The following is a 23,420-nucleotide window of genomic DNA, read 5'->3' on the forward strand; positions in this document are numbered from 1 at the left end:
CACATCCAGTGGCCAATGGACCATATGTGTTTTTTCGGCGCTGGATTGGATCATACCTGATCTTAAACCGTGGTACCAATAGCAAGTAGAAGAAAACAAGTGAAATGACTCAAAATGTACTAATGCATTATTAACATCCCGGCCTCAGACAGAAAACTCCAATCACACAGCCCAATATTACAAACCACCAAGAACAAGAATAATGTAAAGAACAAACTAGTCAAAATCAAATAAATTTAAACATGGAGAGAGGAAGAATGAAAGAAAAGGAAAAAAAGGAAAAAAAAAGAAAAGAAAAGAAATGCATGCACATGGCTAGCTTCCTCGACCATCGTGTCCGTACACCGTCTTACAAGAGGCAGCCAACAACGGCGGCGAGCCCGGCGACGCCCCAGCCGACGGCCCTGGCGCTGGCGGCGCCCGTGGGCTCGGCGTCCTCCGCGCCGGCGGGGCCGGAGGCGGCCTCCGTGGAGCCACCCTTCTTGGGCTTGGCGGTCGACGCGGTGGGCGCGGCGGCGGGGGCCTTGACGCCGAAGAGCTCGAAGGGGAGGAGCACCTTGTCGACGGAGTAGACGGCGAGCGGCTTGACCGCGCTGAGCGCGTTGGTGACGGTGACCTCGACGACGCCGGTGGAGACGTTGACGTTGTTGTTGGTGGTGGAGGTGATGTTGAGGGTGTAGGGGCCGTCGGTGCCGGACGCCTGGGTGCGGACGGGGTTGCTGGCCGTCTGGAAGGAGTCCATGGAGTAGAACTGCGGGAGGACGTGGCCCTGGACGAGCGCCACCTGCTGCTGCTGCGTCAGGCTGTTGAGGGTGCCCGGCTTGAGGTTGTTGAAGGCGTTGTCGGTAGGCGCGAACACGGTGTAGCCGTTGCCGTTGAAGGAGTTGTTCAGCTGGCTGTTCAGCTGCGTGTCCTGCTGCGTCTCCTTCATCAGCCGGATGAACGTCGTGTACTGCCCTCCCTTCTCCAGGACCGCCGTCACGTTCGGCGGCCCCGTGGCGCCCGCCGCCGGCGTCGCAGCGGGACCCGGCGCCTGCGCCGCCGCCACCGCCGCCATCGCCAGCAACACCACCACGGCTACGCTCCTCGCCATTGTTGTGAGAGTAGTGGTGTGTAGCGTAGAAGCGTAGTGTGTGTAGTGTGTGTGTACTACGTGGTGGTAGGATTGGTTGATATAGCGGGGGTGGGGTGGTGGGGGGAGGGGGTCATCGCTGGAGGTGAGCTGGTTCGGGTGGGGACGGGTACGTGCCACCGGCCCGGGGCGGTGGTTGCGGGACGGACGGGAGGGAGGTCATGATCGGCGTGTGGAACATTCATGCGACGCGCGCGAGCGAGAGGGAGGAGTGGACTAACGGTGCTGGTACTGTAATACTGTTCGGTGGCCACGATTTGATGGCGCATGCAGTGCAGTAGTGATTTGATTCCGAATTGCTGCGGCGGCGGCGCGGCGCACGGGAAACCCGGTATACGTACGGCACGAGGAGTGCGTAGCTGCAGTGATGCACAGGCATCCGCGCGCGGCCATCAAGTCTCGTATCTATCGGGTGATTAATAGCTGCAGGGGGACATGTTTGACATTTGCTTCTTCCGATCGACGGACGAGGCAGTTAATAGCAGCAGCAGGTGAGTTGTGAGGTTTGCCCGTGAAGGACACACGATCGATCGAGTCGCGTACGGTTTTTCTCTGACAGCTAGCTGCGAGTTTCAAAGCGTACGTCACGGCATGATCGATCGATCTCACGTACGACTCCGGGCGACGGGGGGATGGAGAATTGGAGAGATGTACGCGCATGATATGATGCAAACTGTCACCTTCGCCTAGCTGACTTCCTCTCCACCACCAGCAGTATATATAAAATCCATAGTCAATTCGTCACCACTCATCGAACTTGGGCTCACCGTCACCGACAGGTTCGTGCGTGTTGTCACCGCTCCTGCACGCACGTTGGTCGTCGATCGATCATCGATCATATGCTGGGAACTACTCCAGTAGCAGTTTGCACACTGTCCATGGATCATGACTGGCCAGCTAAATAGCTAATGGAGGTGAAAACAAAGGCTACATAGATAGCTTGCTCGTACACCGATAATTGACCAATGATAATTCAGTTCCGACGTAGCGATCAATCAAACATGATACCGGGCACCGGCCGTCTAGCTCGACTTTGATTATGATCGAGCAGGTAGAGAGAGCTGCTTGCCACTATCTAGGCCGATCGATCAGCAGATGCCTGAATAAAATAAAATAAGAAGATCTCGCGCGCCAACACACACCAATAGAATACAGCGTTCTTGATCAAACTGGCAATGCTCAGCACTGATTGCTCTCTGATCCTGAACTAAGGCTAGCTCTGCAGCACGCGGGAGTTATAGCCTTACATGTCGTGAGAAAAAAAAATGAGGCGGTAGTTGATCAGATAGCGATATTTGTCTCCACTTTGCCAATTAATTGACTCGCACTCTGCTCTGCGCATTGCAAACTGAATTAAGCTGTTGCCATCACATGGCAATGTGGCAAGCTGCATCTGCAAGCTAGGCTGTTCTCTGCTGCTCTCTCTTCTCTGAAAACCACTCTCTAATTTTGGCCTTTTGTCCGGGCTATCAGCTACTACCCTCTCTATCCAACCATGAAAGCGAGATTTAACCTTCTCCCGCAGTGCGATTACGGCGCAGGTCTCCTTCCCGTTTGGTAGCATCCGAGTCACCTGAGAGAACAAAAAAAAGGGGAACGAAATGGTATAGTAATCAATCAAAACTTGCAGTCTCAGGCGGCAAATGCCGTGCATGATTTGCAGGTGAGGGTGGGTTTAGTTGGTTCGCCCACAAGTTGCAGGGGGGGGCTAAAACCTTTGGTGCGTTGGAAGCCATCATGAATGGACACCCCCCATTGCCAGGCAAACGAGGAACAGTGACAGCGGCGTCACATGCATGCCTGCTACGTTGAGCCACGCTTTCGACCGCCAGCACCCGGCCTGTCGTTGCTTGTACCGAACGGGAGCTAGCTCTTCAGATCGATCGTGGATAACGGTAGCTATAGCTGCCGTTTCTCTGCTCAGATCGAAACGAAAAAGGAAGCAGAATGTGTAGGTTTTCTTCGGTTGTCAAATGCCGATGTGTGCAGACGTACAGTACGTGGTCGTCATCATTTGATCTGGCCGTGGAGTTTGTGTGCCATTGCAATTGCAATTGGGTGTGGCTAATGGGCGATCGATCTGAGCGAAACCCATGCCCCCTGTACACACCTCTCCTCCCCTCCCCTTCTTCTCTTTCTACTACACTAAAAATTTTTAAAAAATAAAAAAACAAAGTTGAAAAAATTTATGTATAGAAATACTTATATAAAAAAATTAGAATTCAAATTTAAATTTGAAACGGATGTGTAAACTTTTGACTTATAAATTTTGGGTCTATAAACTAATATTTGAATTCAAATTCAAATTTGAATCGTGTATGTAAACTTTTGACTTATAAAATTTGGGTCTATAAATTTTAGGTGTATAAACTTTAGATGTATAAAAATACTATATATATATATAATATTTGAATTCAAATTCAAATTTAAATCGTTTATAATTCAAATTTAAATTTGAATCGGGTATGTAAACTTTTGACTTATAAACTTTGGGTCTATAAATTTTAGGTGTATAAACTTTAGATGCATAGAAATACTATATATATAAAATATTTGAATTCAAATTCAAATTTGAATCGTTTATAATTCAAATTCAAATTTGAATCGGGTATATAAACTTTTGACTTATAAACTTTGGGTCTATAAATTTTAGGTGTATAAACTTTAGATGTATAGAAATACTATAAATAAAATATTTGAATTCAAATTCAAATTTGAATTGGGTATCAAATTCAAATTTGAATCGGGTATATAAACTTTTGACTTATAAACTTTGGATTTATAAACTTTAGATGTATAGAAACACTATATATAAAAAATATTTGAATTCAAATTCAAATTTGAATCGTATATAAACTTTTGATTTATAAACTTTAGGTCTGTAAACTTTAGATGTGTAAACTTCAGGTGTATAAACTTTAGGTGTATAAATTTACTAAAATAGGAAAGTAATATGGTGTAAAAAAAAAACACGTGGAGGAGGGGGGGGGGGAAACCGATCGCTCCTGGCGATCAATCGCCAACTGGACTCTAGGAGTTTCGATTGCAATTGGTCTTGCAGGAAGACGAGACATCTCTCGTTTCTGAATGTGGAATTTTTTTTATTTTTAATTTTTTTTATTAAAAGTTTTACAAAAATAATTTTCCATTTTGAAAATTGACGGAAGTAGTCGCCTACCGCCCTCTGGGAAGGCGATTTTTAAAAATCGCCCTCCCAGAGGGCGGCCAAAATGACGTGGCAGACGGCCGTTCGCTCTCGGGCGACGGCCGTCAACGAAATTTGCAGGCGGCCCCCTTGCCGCCCTCCGCGAGGGCGATTTTGTACTGTGCGGGGGGCCGCCTGCAAATGGGCGGCGAGGGGGGGCATGGAAATTTGCAGGCGGCCCCTTTGCCGCCCTCCGCGAGGGCGATTTTGTACTGTGCGGGGGCCGCCTGCAAATGGGCGGCGAGGGGGCATGGAATTTTGCAGGCGGCCCCCTTGCCGCCCTGGGGGAGGGCGATTTTGTACTGTGCTCTATATTTTTGTATAAATATCAATAGTTATCAAATCTTTTTATATTGAAAACTATACAAAATTAAAATCTCCAAGTCTGGTAAAATACAATTTTATTATTTTTTAGGGCATATTTGGATTGTTACCGTACAAATATTTTGTTACCGTACAAATATTTTATTAATTTTTAGGGCATATTTGGATTGTTAGTGCCAAATTTTTCTTCACGACCAAATATTTGGTAAGGTAAAATTGCATTTGATCATATTTGGTTTGCTGCCAAAATGTAAAATTGTAGTGAAGAATGTTCTATATAATCTCAAATCTAGATTACGTATTACCAATGAATAGGCTTCCATTTTCGTGTGTTGTGTGCTAGTGGGAAAGAAGATATGAAGAGGTTGCCTTCAGATTGTCAATTATATAGCGTCGTTTTCACTGCAATATATGTGAACTCAATGAGATACATTATTCATTAGATGTGACAAGACGATCACGCGTGGGCGTGATTCACTTTATGTAAACAGGCAACGCCGAAAGTTGATAGTGATAACTCGAGCTGCCGCTTTTCATGTGTGCTGTTGTGGACTGTGCGCGCTACTGGATCTGACACTACCGTGCAGCGCCGAAAGTGTGTTGTCGTGAGCATAAGTTGTTCTAGCACCATATGAATGAAAAGAACTATGTAGACGAGACAAACACAAGTAGTACTGCAGTAGTAATAGCAAAAGTAGTACTGCTTTACAAGTTTGTAAGCCAAAAGAAACGGTCACATAAGGACTGAAGAGGTAGAATACTACTGACGAGGCCTCTTACCCCTGTCCCTCCTACCCTGCGCCCTAATGTGCCCGTGGGAGTACGTGAGTCGGTCCGGGGGTACGGCACGGCCAACCCGTCCTGCCTGTACAGGTGTGACCTCTGGCTGCTCCTGAGTGTGCGCCTCTGGAGCTCCTCCAAGCTGAGAGGAGCCTAGTACGTCGTGGTGGTCTGCACCGTGCAAGTCGTCGTCGTAGAACTGGCTAGTAGGACCAGTCCTACCGGCGTGAGACGAAGAGGCCCCAGTACCGAAGATCCCGGCTGCAAATCCTGCTGGACAAGGACCATCAGTTTCGTACAGGTATTTAACAGTATTAATAAAAAGTAAAGTACCGTATGGGCGAGGGATCGACGCTCCGTGAGAGGAAGAGCTGGCGAACGCGCCCGAAGAGGTGGCGAACGCCCCTGCGGAGCTCGTGGAAGCGCCGGTCGTGCCTGCGAACGCGCTCGAAGGCAGACGAGGTCCTGCGATGAGGAAACGTGCAGTTAAAACATGGTGACATAATCGTGCAAAAGCTGAAACAAAAATGAACTAATATCTGGGCTGAACTGTACCGTGCGAAACCGGTGCTGTAGGTCGCACTGCTCCGAAGCTAGGGGCGCTCGAAGGCAAACGAGGTCCTGCGAGGATGGAACATCAAGTTACGACGGGGTGATGTTTTCGTATAAAAACAGAAACAAAACTTAAGAAACCTCTGGGCTGAGCAGTACCGTGCGAAATAGGTGCCGTAGGTCGAGGTCCTGCTCCGACGGTAGGCGCGCGAGGCCGTGGTTGTACCGGACCAGCTGGAGGTACGACGTCCACGGCGCTGCGACAGGAGAAGACGCGCATGACCGCACGCATCTTCTCCCGCATCTGGTCGAAGGTCACCATCTGCTCAACGTCAGTCAAGTGCAAACCTCTGTTCAACCTCACTTGGACTGCGGTGATATCGGCACTGATATCCCGTGCGGCATCAGCCTATGCAAGATGGAAATAACAAATTCAGTAGTTGTCCTATATTATGCAAGATAAATGAAATAATTGTAAGAAGTAATACAAATTGGACGTACCGCCACGAAGTAGTCTCGGTCAAGGTGCGTGGGATACGCGTCCGTGACAGCGGCAACGTGCGGCTCTGGGGCGTCTGGAGTGAAGGTCACACGCGCACGAGTGCGAGGAAGGTACCAGCGAAGGTAGTCACGGTAGTTCTCCACCGTGTGTGGGAAGAGCTCGTTGATCACCTCCTCTGTAGCTAACACCCAGTCGTCAACGTACTGCTGTACACGTGGAGCCCAAAGTGCGCCTGCTAGCTGTCCCCGTCGAGTCAACCTGTGAAGAGAGGTAAATTATATGGCTCGATGAAGTAATTATCATAAAAATTTAGAAATGAACAATCCGAACTCACGAGTGGTCGGCAGGGAGGACGGTCAGCTGCACGTTGCCCGGAAACACCTGCCTAAGTCCGAACTGTCTCATCACATGCTGCGGGCAGTGAGGCTCAACGAAAATGTCGAACACCATCGGCAGGATGGTGAGCCAGTAAGCCTGGTCGCGTGTGCACATGGACGAAAGTCCTAGCGGTGCTCTCGCAGCGACGGCCTCTTCTGTGTACGGCTCCCAGATGACGTCGCTCGGCTGGAGACGGTCAAACTCGAACACGAAGTCCGGGTAACCACGTCTCACCTGGACGTGAGCGTAACGACGCTGCAATAAACATGATCGGAATTAGACATGTTATGTGAAGAAAAAAAAAGACGACTGATAAACTTATAACGCAGCGAAGTTGCACTAACCCCACGTCGACACCAGTAAGTCCCCATCGTGGGACCGTCCTCTGGACACTGCGCGCTGCGACCAACCCCGTAGGGTGCGCTATCCACCATTGGTCGACCTATGGCAAACCTCTCGGCTGCCCAAAGCTGAAGCAACATAGGGCAGCCAGCGATGATCGCTCCCGCGTCAGTCTTCGTGCACGCCTCACAGAGGGCACGGTACGTGGCTGCTAGCACGGCAGAACCCCAGCTCCACTGCGGCACGTCCTGTGGCTGAGCATCCGCGATGGACCGTGCGTAGTGGACCAGCCGGAAGTCCACAGCGTGCCCGTGGGTGCTAGTGAACATCACCCACCCGAACAACCACAACAGGTACGCCTCAAGGGAGCGTCGGACCGAGTAATCATCAGCGTCAGGGTGCAGAAGGTCCGCCTACAATTAAGAATGAAATGTTAGTACAAAACACTCATTCGGTCGCAAATAAGCACGTATGATAATAACAACTTATTTACTTACAGTGAACTGGAGCAACCAAGCCTTGCTAGGCCCGACTGTAGAGTACGGAGGAAGGGTGTTGGTCGGTCCTAGGTGTGGAAGGCGCATCACCTGCTCGAAGCGCGCAGTGATATCCTCCTTCCACCCAAAAACACCGTCCACGGGACCAACTGCTGCTCCCGCCAGCGGTAGCCCGAGCAAGTACGACACGTCCTGCAGTGTCGGAGCCATCTCCCCACAGGGAAGGTGGAACGTGTGCGTCTCAGGTCTCCAGCGGTCTACAAGAGCGGCAAGGAGTGACCGGTCTGCATCCCACCGCTTCGCTGGGTCACGGTCGTCCGCCGCCGCCTCAACAAGCCTACAAAGTGGTAGAAGGCCTGCCGCACGCAACCTGTATAGAGCAAACTTCAAACATAAGTACAACACAAAGCAAAGTTGAGTTGAAATGTGAACATACGCGTACCAAGGAACGTGACGGGGGTCGACACGCAACCACTCGCGCGACGTGCGTGGACGGAAGGTGCCGAGCTGTGCACCCTCGACTGCTGACAGGAACGAGCGGTGGTTCCTGTCAATCCCACGGTTCAACAGCGCCGGTGTGTCGTACGCCATACCTGCATCAAATAGGTTGATCAGAAACATATAAATAATTAGTTCAACATAAGTAATAAATGTTCATAAGCGAATTACTAACACATATTAAACAAGAGTACAAACAAACAAAAGTGTTTAGTCCGAACACTCATCACGATAACATTATGATACAACACCGAATAGTTCGCAATACTACTAGTACAACAATAGTCGGAGGTACTCATTACAACAACATTGAATTGAAATTACACGATAGAAGTATTTAGTCCGAACACTCATTACATCACAACAGCATTTTATTTCCTAAATCGAAAGCATTGTTACACCATGGAATCGCCTGCTGCGCGACGACGCCTTGGCCTTGCGCGCCTGCTTGTTGTTCCTTCACCAGGTGGTCGCCTACCATCACTTGCCTGTCCAGATGGACTAGCATCTGCGCCGCTTGGAACTTCTGCATTCTTCGGGCATTTCTTGTAAGTATGGCCGCGCAGATCACACTTGCTGCAGCGTAAAGTCCTCCCACCTGCTTCTGACTCATCCATATCATTTCTGATGCGTGTAGTTTGGCGTCCACCCTTTTTCACCCTTAACTTAGATGGATCTGGAATATAAAAAACTTGGGCACTCAGCGTTGTGTAAGATCCTGAGATCCCGAACCCATATATCTCCTCACTCCATGTATGAAAGATTGCTTCTTTCCTGAAATAATTTGAGACGTACACATTGGGAGATATACCACAATCACCGGCAGCAGCAAGAACGTGTGAGCAAGGAAGGTGACGAAGCTTCGGCTTCATACAACTGCAGGTACATCCACCATCCGCCTTCAAGACACATTCCTACACGGCTTGCTTGCGATAGATACCACGCCTGCTCCTATCAACACACATTATTTCATACCGATGCACTTGTGTGCCTTGAGCAACAACTCGATGTCTCCGTGCCTTTTTGATTTTATCTTCCATGTACTTTGTCACTACGTTGCCAAACACTATGTTGTTATCGGCCATGGACAGACCAATTTTCTTGTATCGATCCCTAAAGTACGCTTTCGTGCCGTGAAGGATGAATTCAACAATAGCAACCAATGGAAGTACCCGAACTCCTCGCATTACCCAGTTGTACACCTCTGCCAAATTGGTTGTCATTATGCCATACCGAGATCCATCGGTGTCGAACAATAGAGACCACTTCTCCTTAGGCTCATTCTCAATCCACTGAGTGAAATTTCTGATGGACGACCCTGACCTCCTTCTCATTGTTGGTGGGTCATCATGTAATGCACCAAGAGGTATGGAAGGCTCGTCACCTTCAACTAGTGGTCTGCGAGATTGCTCATCTGTTTGCTTCGTTGTCAACTCATCCAACTTGTCCCACAACTCATTAAATTTCTTCTCTTGGTTCTGTGCACAGAGCCTCTTAAAGAGCTCCATAAGATGCTTGTTCTTGAATTGCTTGTAGAAATTTGCACCCATGTGACGCATGCACCACCGACTCCGAACATCAGGCCACTTAGCTGGAAGTCCCTTCTCATCCCAACCGTTCTGCAAGTAGACAATAGCCCGCAACATACCCGCATGACGATCATGTATAAGGCAAACGTTGGGCCTCATACGCACCACTGCAATGTGCACTCTCTCTAGGAACCAGTACCAGCTTTCAGTGTTCTCACTCTCTACAAATGCAAAAGCCATAGGTAGAACCTGGTTGTTCCCATCACACCCAATTGCTGTCAATATCTGACCTCGGTATTTACCTGTCATAAAAGTTCCATCTATGCATAGAACAGGTCGACAATGCACAAAAGCATTGATGCAAGCACCCAATGAGAAAAAGGCTCTTTGCAGCACACTCTTTGTTCGATCATCAACCGATGTAAATGTATGTAGGTCATAGTACGTATTATTATTCCTCTGGGCAATGGTGGCTAACAAACGAGGCAAATTATCATAAGAAGCTTCAAATGTGCCATACCTCATCTCAATGATCTTTTGTTTGGCTCTCCAGGCCTTTGCATGGCTTATGGTGTACTTGAATTTGTTCTCGATGTGCCTAATAATTGATTTTGGTTCAAAGCCAATGTTACCAACAACACTGCTGTACATCTCACTTGCCACAAAAGCTGAAGTGATGTTTCGGTGATACTTCTCCACCCCTTGTAAGTAGCACTTGTGCTCGGTCACAATGCTAACTTTCCAATAATCATTCCATTTACCCTTATATGCATGGACACGCCACGGACAATCTTCCTTCATGCACCTCACTTCATACACATAATTTGTTGACTTGACCACCCTAAACTCTCTCTGCAAGGAAACTGCCCAATGCTTCACCGCCTCCTTCATCTCATCCTTATGAGCATACCTTGCACCCTCAATTACCTCGTTCTCCTTATACTCCCAGGGTACATGATCACCCTCTGATATAACAAGTCCAGAGAAGTCCTCATTTGCCCAATCAGTGGCCATTACATCACCTTCCTCATCGGATGATGCGTCGTCGTCCACTTCCTCATTATCCGAATCTTCCCTCTCCATTTCATCAACAATTATACCGACTCTCTCCCCCTCATCCGCCATGCCCATAGCCTGCTCCTCCCTTGGTTGATTTTCCTCATTTTGCATCGATGGTCCAACAACATCCCCTGCATTGATAGGACCCTCTACATCTTCGGTTTGCATTGAAACATTTATATCTTTCTCTTGTACCGACACAAATATAACGAGGGGCCATGACCGTTCAAAAGCCATTTCCACATACCGTCTCCAAGCATCAGTGCTGTCCATCGGCATTAGTTCCCAAAAATAACCTTCTGTTGCACGACTCACTACAACTGACACTGACATTGTGTAGACTTCTTGGTCTATTCTAAATCCTCTCAACAACCAACTATAAATTGACTGAAATGTTCTCTCCGCAGGCCTATCGATGCCCTTAGATGTCATTACAAAATCTGACAGATCAACACCATCTGGACCAAATCTAATATTTCCTTCACCGTGAACTATCTGAAATGTGACCTTACTTGACATTGTGCCTGATGAAAACAATAACTGCGTTAACCTCGCATTTCTGTACTACGCCCTAAGTTACATTCTCTACAATATTGTTCTCTAAATTTCTAAAATTACGTTACATTCTCCAGATCAAACTAAACTACATCTTACAATTAACACTACTGTCTATGTCTCAATTCATACTATTATATTCTATGCTCTGGATCTACACATATGTGCTGTGTGCTACAGATGTGCTAAAATATATGGAACTAAAACTAAAACGCAACATATATACTCAAACATAACATATTAGTACAAATGCAAAAGATGTATGGGAGCATACCTGTGATGAATTGAGCGAACCAGCAGGGCTTCGCCGCTCCCCTTCTGCTGCCCTCCCCTCTCTCTCTTTCGTTTTTTTTGGATTTTTAGTGAATATAATGAAATTTCACAGAGGAGGGACTGGGCTTTATAGGGGGGAGGCAAAAATCGCCCTCCCCCAGGGCGGCAAGGGGGCCGCCTGCAAAATTCCATGCCCCCTCGCCGCCCATTTGCAGGCGGCCCCCCCACAGTACAAAATCGCCCTAGCGGAGGGCGGCAAGGGGGCCGCCTGCAAAATTCCATGCCCCCCCTCGCCGCCCATTTGCAGGCGGCCCCCCCGCACAGTATAAAATCGCCCTAGCGGAGGGCGGCAAGGGGGCCGCCTGCAAATTTCGTTGACGGCCGTCGCCCGAGAGCGAACGGCCGTCTGCCACGTCATTTTCGCCGCCCTCTGAGAGGGCGATTTTTAAAAATCGCCCTCCCAGAGGGCGGTAGGCGACTACTTCCGTCAATTTTCAAAATGGAAAATTATTTTTGTAAAACTTTTAATAAAAAAAATTATAAATAAAAAAAATTCTCTGAATGTGATGATTGGTCAAAGACTCAAGACGAGACCTTATCGGCTCTGGACCGAAATGCAGTTAGAACTACTAATTGGGCTGTGTTCTTAAAATGGGCCGCCACACCAACCCGTCAGCTACTAAAGGCCCACAGAAGGCCCGAACAAGCCTCTCATTTGCTTAAACTGCTCAGACTGGGCCAAAAGTGGGTTGCTAATTCTAGTGCATGGCACGATCACATCTGATCCCCGAAAACAAAATATTTACGGCATTTTAGTTCGATTTTTATATACAGTAAATTTGATAAACATAGCTACATTATAATTATAATATAACTTTCACAAACCATTAGATTTGCTTTAAGATTCGTACAAGAAGAAAAGAAAAAAATTACACTGCACAAACGATGTGAAGGAATTCAGTCTCGAGATGTCTCCATCGTGAGAACAATGCGTTACCACAGGTTTTTTAAAGTTAGATATAAGTTATATAAGTTATAGTTATACGACAGTTACTACTTACTACAAATATAATCACACTACGATTCAATTATATTTACCTGACAAACATGTTACGGTTTTAGATCTGTTTCCGTTGGAAACTTGAACCTTCATGGACACTCACAACCAGAAATGCCCAATTGCCCATCCCCTGTCTTGACTCCTGGCCATCTTTCTCCTTGCTGATTTTGTATTCTCTACCGTTTTAATGCCCCATTTTGCAACGCATCGTTATTTAGAAGATTTCAGTGATAATTTCAGTTTTCATTTCTTAATTTTGGAATGGAACTAAGGAAGGAACAAACTAATCCTCAGCTCAACTTCCAAACACCCGGTGATAACCCAGCTTATTGTACTCCAGTTCTCAGACCAAACGTACTGTACGAATTTGGACAAGAAAAAGGAAAAGTTTAGAGGTAGAAACTGCACGAGGCCCACTTGTCAGTGACACAACCAATTGGTGTCTGACGTCAATTGGAGGCCCCTTCTCGTTCGCACCCCTCTCCTTGGAAGGAGACGCGCCCGCTGCGACTGCGAGAGCGAACCCCCAAAACCCTCGCCACCTCTGCGGGGCGCCGCGCGATCGCGAGCTCTCTCCCATTCCCTTCCCTCCCTCCCTCTCTCTCTCGCGCTCCACCCTAATGCCCCCCACGAGGCCCAAGCGGCGGCGCGGCGGCTCCGCGCGATCCCGCGGCCGGAAGAAGCAGAAGCGCCTCGACGCCATCCACGATGTCGCGCCGGTATCCGCCCCTCCCGCCGGAGCCGCCGTCGTCGTCGGCGGCGGCGGCGAGAGCGAGGATTCCGACGCGGAGGGCCCCCGACGGAGCACGCGGGTGCGCCGCGCGCCGGCCCTGCTCGACACCTCGCCGCTCCCCTCCCCGCGCCGTAAGAGGGCGCGCGGCGGCGGCGGCGGCGGGGTGGCCGGGTCGAGCGGCGGGAGCTCGCGGAGGAGAAGCAGAGGTAGGGCGAGGGGCGAGGCGGGGGTTGCCCGCGAGATTGGCGAGGAAGAGGAGGAGGAGGAAGACGACGAGGCGGGGAACGTGGTGTGGCGCTCTCGGCTGCGGGATAGGGTCAAGGGGAAGGCTAAGCTGGATAAGCGAGTTAGGAGCCTCTGGTTCGACGAGGACTACGAGGTGGAGCTGAAGGAGGAGGAGGAGGTGGTGGTGGAGGAGGAGGAGGAGGATGAGGAGGAGGGGGATGAGGAGGAGGAGGAGGAGCAGGTTAGGACATTGGTGGTGGACCTTCGGGAGGGAGCTGAGGAAGAGACAATGGGCGAGGGAAGTGGGAGCTTGCCAATGCGAGGGAGGGAAGTGATGGATAGGGAAATCAATCTAACCATCGATTTGAATGTGGAAGAACATGAGGCTGTCGAGGGTGTCAATGTGGTGGAAGAGGAAGATGGGGAAAAAGGAGGCGAAGCGGATGAGGAGAAAGGAGATGCGATTGGTCCTGGAAATGATCTACACGAAGGCAAGCATGAGGAGGTAGGGGACGAGGAGGGTTTACATGAGAAGGAGAGAACTGAAGAGCTGGGATCAGCAGTACTAGAAGGGCGAAATGGTGATGAGCTACCTTGCAATGAGAATAATGCTGAGGATGGCACTGGCAGTTCACATGAACACGAGCATCTTCTTGTGCAAAATGAGCAGACTGTGGAAGAGAGCAACCTTTGTGTTGAGCAGCAAATGGAACTGGATGGTTCTAGTCCTAGTGAGCAATTGAAAGAGGTTCAGCAGGATGTACAGACAGGTGGTGCCTCAAATGTAGTACTGCCCGAGGAGGCCCCAAAGGAAGGAGTCCGCAAATTTCCAGTTTCGGAAGAAAAACAGGGTACCATGGAGATTAAAGAAGGGAGACGTTGTGGGCTCTGTGGTGGAGGGACTGATGGAAGACCACCTAAGGTTGCATTACATGATACAGTTGACAGTGATAATGAAGCCTATGAGGGGGCTTTGCCTTCAGAGGATCCAAACTATGATATGTGGGACGGGTTCGGTGATGATCCTGGGTGGCTTGGAAGGTTATTGGGTCCAATACATGATCAGTTTGGCATTGCTCGTGTCTGGGTTCATCAGAATTGTGCAGTTTGGAGTCCTGAGGTATGCCCCACATTATTTTATAAAATTCTCACCCTCATACTATTCCTGTACCTTCTGCCTTATACTGGGTCATTGTCTCCTTGTGATTTTCATGACCATATTCTCTCAAAACAATATGCCCCCAATACATGTTTTGGGATTATCATTGGTTACTCCGGACTTTGGAAGCAAGCAAAACAAGCTAAATGTGTTGCAAGCAAAACAAACTAAATGCTTCAACATAGTGCATGCTTTGACCTTGTGGTTTGGATGTAATGGAATGGAGTTATGAAAAACTTGCTTTTGTCACATTTTCAGGTTTACTTTGCTGGTTTGGGCTGCCTAAAAAATGTAAGAGCAGCACTTTGCCGTGGAAGGCTTTTGAAGTGCAGCCGATGTGGCAGACCTGGTGCAACTATTGGGTGTCGAGTTGATCGATGTCCGAAAACCTACCATTTGGTAATTGGTTTTTACTTAAACCACATTTTACCATTCTAGTTTTGCCCTTTAGCCTTTAATATGCATTAACCTTTTCGATTTGTAGCCTTGTAGTCGAGCAGAAGCCTGTATATTTGATCACCGGATGTTTCTTATAGCCTGCAATGATCATCGACATTACTTCCAACCTCAAGGAGATAAATATGTTGAACTGCTCAGAAAAATGAAGATAAAAAAGATGAAGGCAGATATCAGAAAGGTGTCACATGATGCATGGAGAAAGGACATAGAGGCCGAGGAAAAATGGTTAGAGAACTGTGGAGAAGATGAGGAATTCTTGAAACGTGAGGGGAAGAGGCTAAACAGAGATCTTTCGAGAATTGCACCTGTTTACATAGGAGGCACTTCTGAAAATGAAAAGGCGTACTGTGGCTGGGAGTCTGTTGCTGGGCTCAGTAACGTTATTCAGAGCATGAAGGAAGTGGTGATACTGCCTCTTCTGTATCCTGAGTTTTTCAGTTCTTTAGGTCTTACACCTCCAAGAGGTGTTCTGCTGCATGGCCATCCTGGTACTGGTAAAACACTCGTAGTGCGTGCACTAATAGGGGCATGCTCTCAGGGGAACAGAAGGATTGCTTATTTTGCTCGAAAAGGTGCTGATTGTTTGGGAAAGTATGTTGGCGATGCTGAGAGACAACTAAGACTTCTGTTTCAGGTAGCTGAAAGATGTCAACCTTCGATCATATTTTTTGATGAGATAGATGGCTTAGCACCTTCTAGATCCAGACGACAAGACCAGACACACAATTCAGTTGTGGCGACTTTGCTTTCTTTGCTGGATGGTTTGAAATCACGGGGTTCAGTTATAGTAATCGGCGCAACAAATCGTCCTGATGCTATTGATCCTGCTCTTAGGAGGCCAGGAAGATTTGACCGTGAGATATACTTCCCGCTCCCCACCTTTGAGGATAGATCCGCTATTCTTTCATTACACACGAAAAAATGGCCAAGTCCTATTTCTGGGGCATTCCTCTCAGTTATTGCAAGCCAAACTGTTGGATATGCTGGTGCTGATCTGCAGTCAATTTGCACCCAAGCTGCAATAAATGCTTTGAAAAGGACTTGCCCATTGAAGGAAATCTTACTCTCTGCAGAGAAAGGATTTGAGCATGGGCGACTTCCTCTACCATCAATTCTTGTGGAGGAAAGGGATTGGCTTGCTGCTCTTGCAGCTGCTCCACCACCCTGTTCACAGAGAGAAGCAGGGATTGCTGCAAATGATCTAGTTTCCTCTCCTCTTGTCTCCTATCTTGTGCCGTGCCTTCTTAAACCATTGCTGCACCTTTTTATCTCCCTCTATTTGGATGAGCGAATCTGGTTACCTTCATCTCTTCTGAAGGCATTTGCTTCTATTAAGCAAGTTATCTTCTCATCTATGGAGAAGAATAATGTGCCTCACACATTTTGGTCTTCCTATCTCCCATCTTTGATACAACAGAAAGGTATTGCAAAAAGAATTGCATCAATCTTGTCAGGCTATGGTCTAATAGCTTATCAACTAGGAAACCATGATTCTGTGTTAAATCACAATGAACAGCACGAGAAGTTTGATGCCCACAGATTGAATTCCACCGGTTCTCACCCAAAAGGAGGTTTAGCACATAAATTATCAGGATTTAGAGCTTTAGCTGCTGGAGCGCCCAGATCAGGCCAACAACATCTGATCCGTTGCCTTCTTCATGGTTTTGTGGGTCATACTGTAATACACAAGCTTGATCTTGCAACTATGGCACAGGAGGGAAACGGTGATATTCTTAGTGGACTCACACAAATTCTTCGTAAGTTTCTTTATTTCTTTACCTCATAATTGTTCATCTAAAGGCATTGTCCACAAATATGTGATAATATTGTCTGTATGCATGGCTCTGAGGTTATATAAATGCATGCTTGCTCCAAAAGTTGTCTGCATAGAAGAATCAATGATAACTCTCTTCAAGCTTAAACCTGTTATTGCATGAGCATGCCTGTCATATTGATATATCATGGCACTACTGTTGCCTATCCACATTCCCCATTTCCCAATATCTGCAATTGCATGTAAGACATCTGACATTTCTTGCTTTGACTTCTTCGTTCTCTATTTATACTCCCATTCAACGCCATATATCTGTAGCTGCCATTCCTGTTCATATTTATTATCTTTTTTGACAGGAAGTCCTGTTCCTATTTATTGGTTCAAATACATCATGTTGTTTTTTTTTCCTAAAAAATATTGTGCACAAAACTTCCATATCGAATCATCATTTCTTTGTTCTCCTTTTGTTTTATCTTTTCAACACTTTCATACATGGTCTTAAATGGTTAATTAAACATTAGGAGCTTTTCTGGATCTAACATTTGATAAATTTTTCAAGAGTCTATTTAAACAAACTATGTAATATGTCATAGCTATCATCTTCAGATATACCACAATACTGATGAGAGTGTCTTCTTATTCGATATGGGGAACCAGCCATTCACAACCTGAACTGATTTTGGACAAGCAGTACCTACTCAGTTCAAAAGGGAATGCTATTTAACCAAGAACAGTAATTAGTTCAAGTCAGTTATATCTTCAAGTTGGATCTTTCTGTTGACTCAAAGTTGATCTTTGAGGGTGTTTGGTTGGTTCCTCGTGAGGTATATACCTCAACATCGCAATACATCCTAAGTACGAGTTCATCGCGATTTAGAAAATGATTTAAATTTATTTCTAACTATCCATTTTCACTACACTTTAAGTTAGTTGAGTCAAACTGGAGTTTTGGCATTCAAAGTTGAATTTGTTTCCATTGAGCTGTATATTTTCAAATTATATCGTTAAAGACAAATTTGCATATGATCTGAAGATTCCTGCACCATGCTAAATTGTTTATATTTTTGGAAGCCATTTCCCGATAATGATTCAATTGCAATCAATATAGTGGAGATGCATTGTTTGAAGATCAGGCAATAAATTATGCTGAGTTGGTGATACAATGATTGAAGATCATGCAAGAAATTAAACTGAGTACTTTTAATTATAACAGAATTATGCTATGGCCCAATTCCACTTTAAGCTGAAGTGAAATGATATAGTAGTTACTTATGTATTACCCTATTAGCATTCTTCATTTCTTTCCAGTGAAATGGGCAAATAATCATGTATTTTACTTTCGCTTGACCAGTAAAATGCCTTAATCTTGGAAGATGTATAATCTATATGCCTAGAATTGATTTGTGGGCCATCGACAAGTTCCATGAACAAGAAGCAGAAGATCATGTGCTCAATGTGGGAACAAGCAAGTTAGGGTCCACAGCAACAAAAAATATTAAAAAATGTTCTGAAGTATGGAATTCGTTGGTTGATCAGATGGGTTCATTGTTAGCTTCTGTATCCATCAGTGTTCTGGTAAATTTCTTTTCTTTTCATATGCTTCTTCAATTCCTTTTTGTTTGAAAATTTTGGGTATGTATGCATATCCATACTGTCCTTTTACTCACAATGTTTACAGCTGAATTGTGCATTGCATTTATGACTAATATATTGAGATTTTAGTAGGTTCATGAGCGTAAATGACTAGCATTAGCTGAAAATATAGGTATTGACATTTTTATTCAGGCATATAATCACCTAATTTGTACTCTATCCCTCCAAATATGTATAATAATCTAAACGAATAATAATTTTTGAAATAATGTTCTGTCCTTAGAAAAACAAATTTAATGAACTGAAATGCTGCTCAAGTGTTAATAATAATAATAATAATTTAATACATAGTCATAGGAGATAATCAGTTGACAGCTATTATCTTAATCAGTACACAAGTTACTTCTCTGGGTTTCCATTTTCAAATAAAAGAAAGGGCGAAAAGGAAGCTGGAATATATGGCCCATATACCAGGGGATAATTTAAGAGGCAGTGCAAGGAAACCAAGTATAATATAAAACTAAGGGCTCATTTGACTTCTTGAATAGTGATATGCTCTGTTCTACTTCTTGTTGCAGAATGTAGTTAAGAAAATCTTTGCGTTTCTAGTAGAAAATGTATTGCTAAGAAGCGGCCAGGCTTCAGTTAACATATAAAAAGTGTAGGACAATTGCTTAACAAGCATTACACTTGCAAACTGCTTAACTGTTCATTTATTCTGGATTACCCCTGTGCAAATGACGAGTAGTTTGACCCCATTTGTTGCTGTGTGAATTTTCATATTATGATCATCTGGAACACCGTGAATGTTGGATTACTGCTATTGGCCATTACCCCTGATTTTCTGATGATAAACCCTGATTTACTTGGACTTAAGATCTAATGATATATACTTATGGAACACTTCTGGATATTTACATCCAAATTGCACATTTAGCTGATAATTTGTTTTTCAGTCCACCAGTGAACTGAAGTTTCAAGATCTCCCTAGTGGAGTAAGACATTTCTTCAGCACACATGTTGTAGATCAATGTCTTGCTTCTTCAGAACACACAATACCAAGGTTCTCTGTGAATGTTGACAGCTACTTTACCTGGGATGAGGTTATTGACGCATGCTGTTTGCGGATATCACATGATTTAGTTCAGCAGCATGTTCAACTTTTGCATGACAGGGCTCATAACAATCATGATGAACAGAAAGAGGTCTTTGTTCCTATGGAAATTAGTGCACCAGGTGAACATAGATCCAGTGGGAGTAAGGAAGCCAGCATGTTAACGAAGTATCCATTGAACATGGACAAGCATCCCTCATGTGGGGTTTCTTCAAGAGAGCATCCTACTCAGCTGGGCACATGTAGTGCTCAGCAAGAGCCACCAACATCTAATGTTGAAGATAAAGAGGACAATACTGAGAAAATTGATTTCAATGAGAAAGTCGCAACAAATCGTTCTAATAGAATTGTGAAGGACAGTGAATCACTAGCTATTATGGCCTTTGGAATTCAGATACTACAGCACCCGCAATTTTCTAAACTTTGTTGGGTTACATCGAAACTACGAGAGGGCCCCTGCACTGATATAAATGGACCATGGAAAGGCTGGCCATTTAATTCCTGTTTATTGCAAAGCACTACAGCTGATAAATCATTATCTGGAGGAAACAATGTTCTTAAGGGCAAAGAGAAGATTCCGTCTGTCAGAGGACTTGTTGCTGTTGGTCTATTAGCATATAGAGGTGCTTATGCATCTGTTTTGGAAATCTGTTCTGAGGTGAGAAAGGTCTTGGAACTGTTAGTTGGACAGGTCCGAACTAAAATTTTGGAAAAGAGAAGTCGATATCGGTACTTCCATATTCTGTCCCAAGTTGCTTATCTGGATGATATCATGAGCAGCTGGGCATACACCTTTCAAAGGTAAGCAATGGGCTGTATATTTGTGTTTGTTTGTATTGGTTGTCACATTATTGATTCTTTTTGAAGTTAGTAAACTAGTAAAGTATACTTCTGGCAGTCAGCAAAAAATATTGGTACTTCATACTGCTGTTTTCTGACAAAATTGTCCTGATATTTAACTTTTATATTTGTCTACAGGTTACATAGTGAAAACAGGAGAGTAAAAACAAGTCCAAAGGTAACTGTTGGAAAGTCATCCACAAGAGAATGTCAAGGCGACAGCAACACTGCAGAAGCAAACATACTTGGTGCTCCTGCTGGCTGCTCTGAGGCCCAAGGCACTCCTGGCCAACATACAGATGACCTTGAAGTTATTCCTGCTCACTGCCCTAGTGAGATGCAAGAGAATTCAGTCCAACATGCTCCAGGCCATCTTGAAATCCATGGCATTGTCTGCGACCTTGACAATGATAATGTGACATCTATATCCAGCATAAATGCAGTGGAACCTGATCTTATCCATTCAGCTTCACTTGATGTGCACACAGATTCACTTACCCCAGCAGATGCAGTAATAAATGATGGGCAATCTTGTGGGGTTGACAATGATGGGCAAATGTCCAGAGTAATCAATGGAGAAGAAAACCACATATCTAATATTGAAAGACCTGAAAGCCACACAGTATCTGTTGCGGATTTCAATGAGTTGCAAAGGAAAAATGCTGTTGCATCCTCAACTAGTACCGACAGTGCAGGAACATCCAGGAACATGGTGTCTTCTGAAGCTCGTGGAAGTGACAATGAGCGGAATACTGATTTCCCTGTGGATGATGTCAAATTAGGTCATTTGGTTAATCCTCAATCACAGGATACCATGAAAAGTCTCTCAGTTCTGAAACCTCCATGTCTCTACAAATGTTGCCCTGTGTGTTTCAATGCTGTTTATAAGATGGTTCATGATATTCTTTCAAATTCAGTAAGGCCTAGTCTGCATTGCTTAGCAGTCGATGATATGCATGACCTTTTGTCATCATGGTCAGTGAATCTTCTAGCAACAGTTAGAAAATGGTATACTTCTCAAGGTATTGTTGGCTCTGAAGAAAATTCTGGAGAAGGGCATTGTGTTTGTAGCAGTGATAATGGTTGTGTTCCAAGGGAGTGCACATGCCATTTGGAAAGCAACGAAGATGCTGGAACTATAAAGGATGAGAGCTATTATCTAAGTGGACAGCCATTAAGTTTTTTCTTTAAAGATGGTGTATTGATACCACCAGATATCACTGCACCAACTACACTTCATTGCAGTTATATGAGATTATGTGTTTGCTCGATACCAGGTTCAATTTCTATGTTCAATCGGATCTCGAGTTGATGTGATTGTGTGATGCAAGGTACTTCAATGCTAAGGATACCACAGTTCTGATCTTTTTCCTGTGCTGGCCTATCTTCAGTGTTTACCAGGTCTTGTGCACTCTCATGGGATTTTGCTTGTTTCCCCAGTGGTAGCAGCTAGTTCATTGCAATTACACCTCCTCCCTTGATGCAACTCCCAAGCTAGCCTTCTGCAAATAAATTGCCTTTATTGGTTATGTTCAGCAGTGGAGTGCTGGGTTATATAGTTTTTGGGAAACCTGGATCGACTGAAAAGAAACAATGCTATTGATTTTGTGTCTGTTAAGTGGTTCCGTTGTATACGCAGTCTACTGTTACTGATATTGGAATCTTTAAACTAGCTGATCCGTGATGCTTTCTCAAATCTCATTGTATTATGTATTATAGCTCAATTAAATCACTGAGTTGATCAGTTGAAACAAGATTGACAAGTACCTACAGTGTCCAAGTTGTACCTTCAGACTGGTTACTGGTATGCTTTCCGACGAGCTACTAACATTTAACTGCGTTCTTATGTACATTTGAGCACACTGTTACTTAGAAATGCTTAAGAAATTTTGACTTTGGTACTTCTTAGAATATAATCATGTACATATTTCTAAAGAAGGCAATTGTTTGACGATAAAATTAATGTCCAACAAAGTATTTACTGATTTTGTGTTATTGGCATGGAACTTCATTATATGGATAAATCAGTGAACTACTCATGTGAACTTCATTGAAGCTTTAGTGGATTATTAAGTTCATGTACAAATTTGCTTCAGTAGGCATCTTGAACTCTTGTTTCTTTGGTCTTTGCACTGAATCATAAATTGAGTGAGGGCTGATGGATGGGTTTGTTTGTATATTAGACCAAGTGGCCTTACTATGCCCAGTTCCCTGAAGTAGCCATGCCATGGCTTGGCTTATCCAGTTTGATACATTTTGCCATGGTGGTGGTTTATTGCTCTTTTAGCAAAGCAGTTGTGCTGGCTATTCTTTGTTGGACAAGTTTAGTTTGAAGGCAGGCATATGTTCTATTTGTATGTGGCTTGCCATTTTCATAATTTTGTCAGCAGAACTGGGACAAACTTATTATTGTAAAAGGGAAGATTATTATTTGAACAATCTGTATATGATGAACTGATTCCCGTTACTGGTATAAACTACAAAGACATGAACTGTAACAAAACTGGTGAAGATTATTAATATTTTGTGTCTGTAAACAGGGAAAAGCCCACCATTTTCCAGTTTGTCAGAAACTGGTTGCATTGTATTTTTAGATTAATTGAAAATTTACATTCTGATGAAACATAGATTAAGATTGGGCGACATGAGAATTTGTCTGTGATTGAGCCATCGAGGTGACCAAGAACCATCAATAATTCAAATACTATTCTTGGGATTCTGAATCTTGGTTATAAACTATAGGCAACCGTTTTTCCCCCCTGATGTTTGTGTACAACCTGACTGTTTTGGTTGGGTCCGACTGAGAAGCTGTTTGGACCAGACAACAGCAAATCCCA

At 45.0% G+C, this 23,420-nt stretch overlaps 3 protein-coding genes and 1 long non-coding RNA gene across 4 annotated transcripts; 1 reads left to right on the top strand and 3 right to left on the bottom strand.

Annotated features, from left to right (window-relative positions):
* Positions 1–105: 105 nt before the first annotated feature.
* LOC4326326 (fasciclin-like arabinogalactan protein 11) lies at positions 106–1,322 on the bottom strand. Its single transcript, XM_015771900.3, has one exon. The coding sequence runs from the start codon at positions 1,091–1,093 to the stop codon at positions 350–352; it is 744 nt and encodes a 247-aa protein (XP_015627386.1). The 5' UTR covers positions 1,094–1,322; the 3' UTR covers positions 106–349.
* Positions 1,323–5,778: 4,456 nt separating this feature from the next.
* LOC136354956 (uncharacterized) lies at positions 5,779–6,292 on the bottom strand. Its single transcript, XR_010738883.1, has 3 exons — positions 6,153–6,292; positions 5,997–6,062; positions 5,779–5,906 (listed from the first exon to the last, which is right to left on the bottom strand). It is a non-coding gene; the product is annotated as an uncharacterized lncRNA (long non-coding RNA).
* Positions 6,293–6,353: 61 nt separating this feature from the next.
* On the bottom strand, positions 6,354–11,734 carry LOC136355466 (protein MAIN-LIKE 1-like). The gene is made up of 5 exons (XM_066308057.1): positions 11,628–11,734; positions 8,155–8,305; positions 7,713–8,082; positions 7,253–7,628; positions 6,354–6,379 (listed from the first exon to the last, which is right to left on the bottom strand). The coding sequence occupies exons 2-5, from the start codon at positions 8,301–8,303 to the stop codon at positions 6,354–6,356; spliced, it is 921 nt and encodes a 306-aa protein (XP_066164154.1). The 5' UTR covers positions 8,304–8,305; positions 11,628–11,734.
* Positions 11,735–13,173: 1,439 nt separating this feature from the next.
* LOC4326327 (uncharacterized) lies at positions 13,174–22,578 on the top strand. The gene is made up of 6 exons (XM_015761621.3): positions 13,174–14,764; positions 15,062–15,202; positions 15,288–17,019; positions 18,388–18,611; positions 19,586–20,544; positions 20,722–22,578. Exons 1-6 carry the CDS (start codon positions 13,307–13,309, stop codon positions 21,893–21,895), a joined length of 5,688 nt encoding a protein of 1,895 aa, XP_015617107.1. The 5' UTR covers positions 13,174–13,306; the 3' UTR covers positions 21,896–22,578.
* The last annotated feature ends 842 nt before the right edge of the window (positions 22,579–23,420 follow it).

Source organism: Oryza sativa, chromosome 1 (assembly GCF_034140825.1).
Source record: "Oryza sativa Japonica Group chromosome 1, ASM3414082v1".
NCBI classification, from domain to species: Eukaryota; Viridiplantae; Streptophyta; class Magnoliopsida; order Poales; family Poaceae; genus Oryza; species Oryza sativa.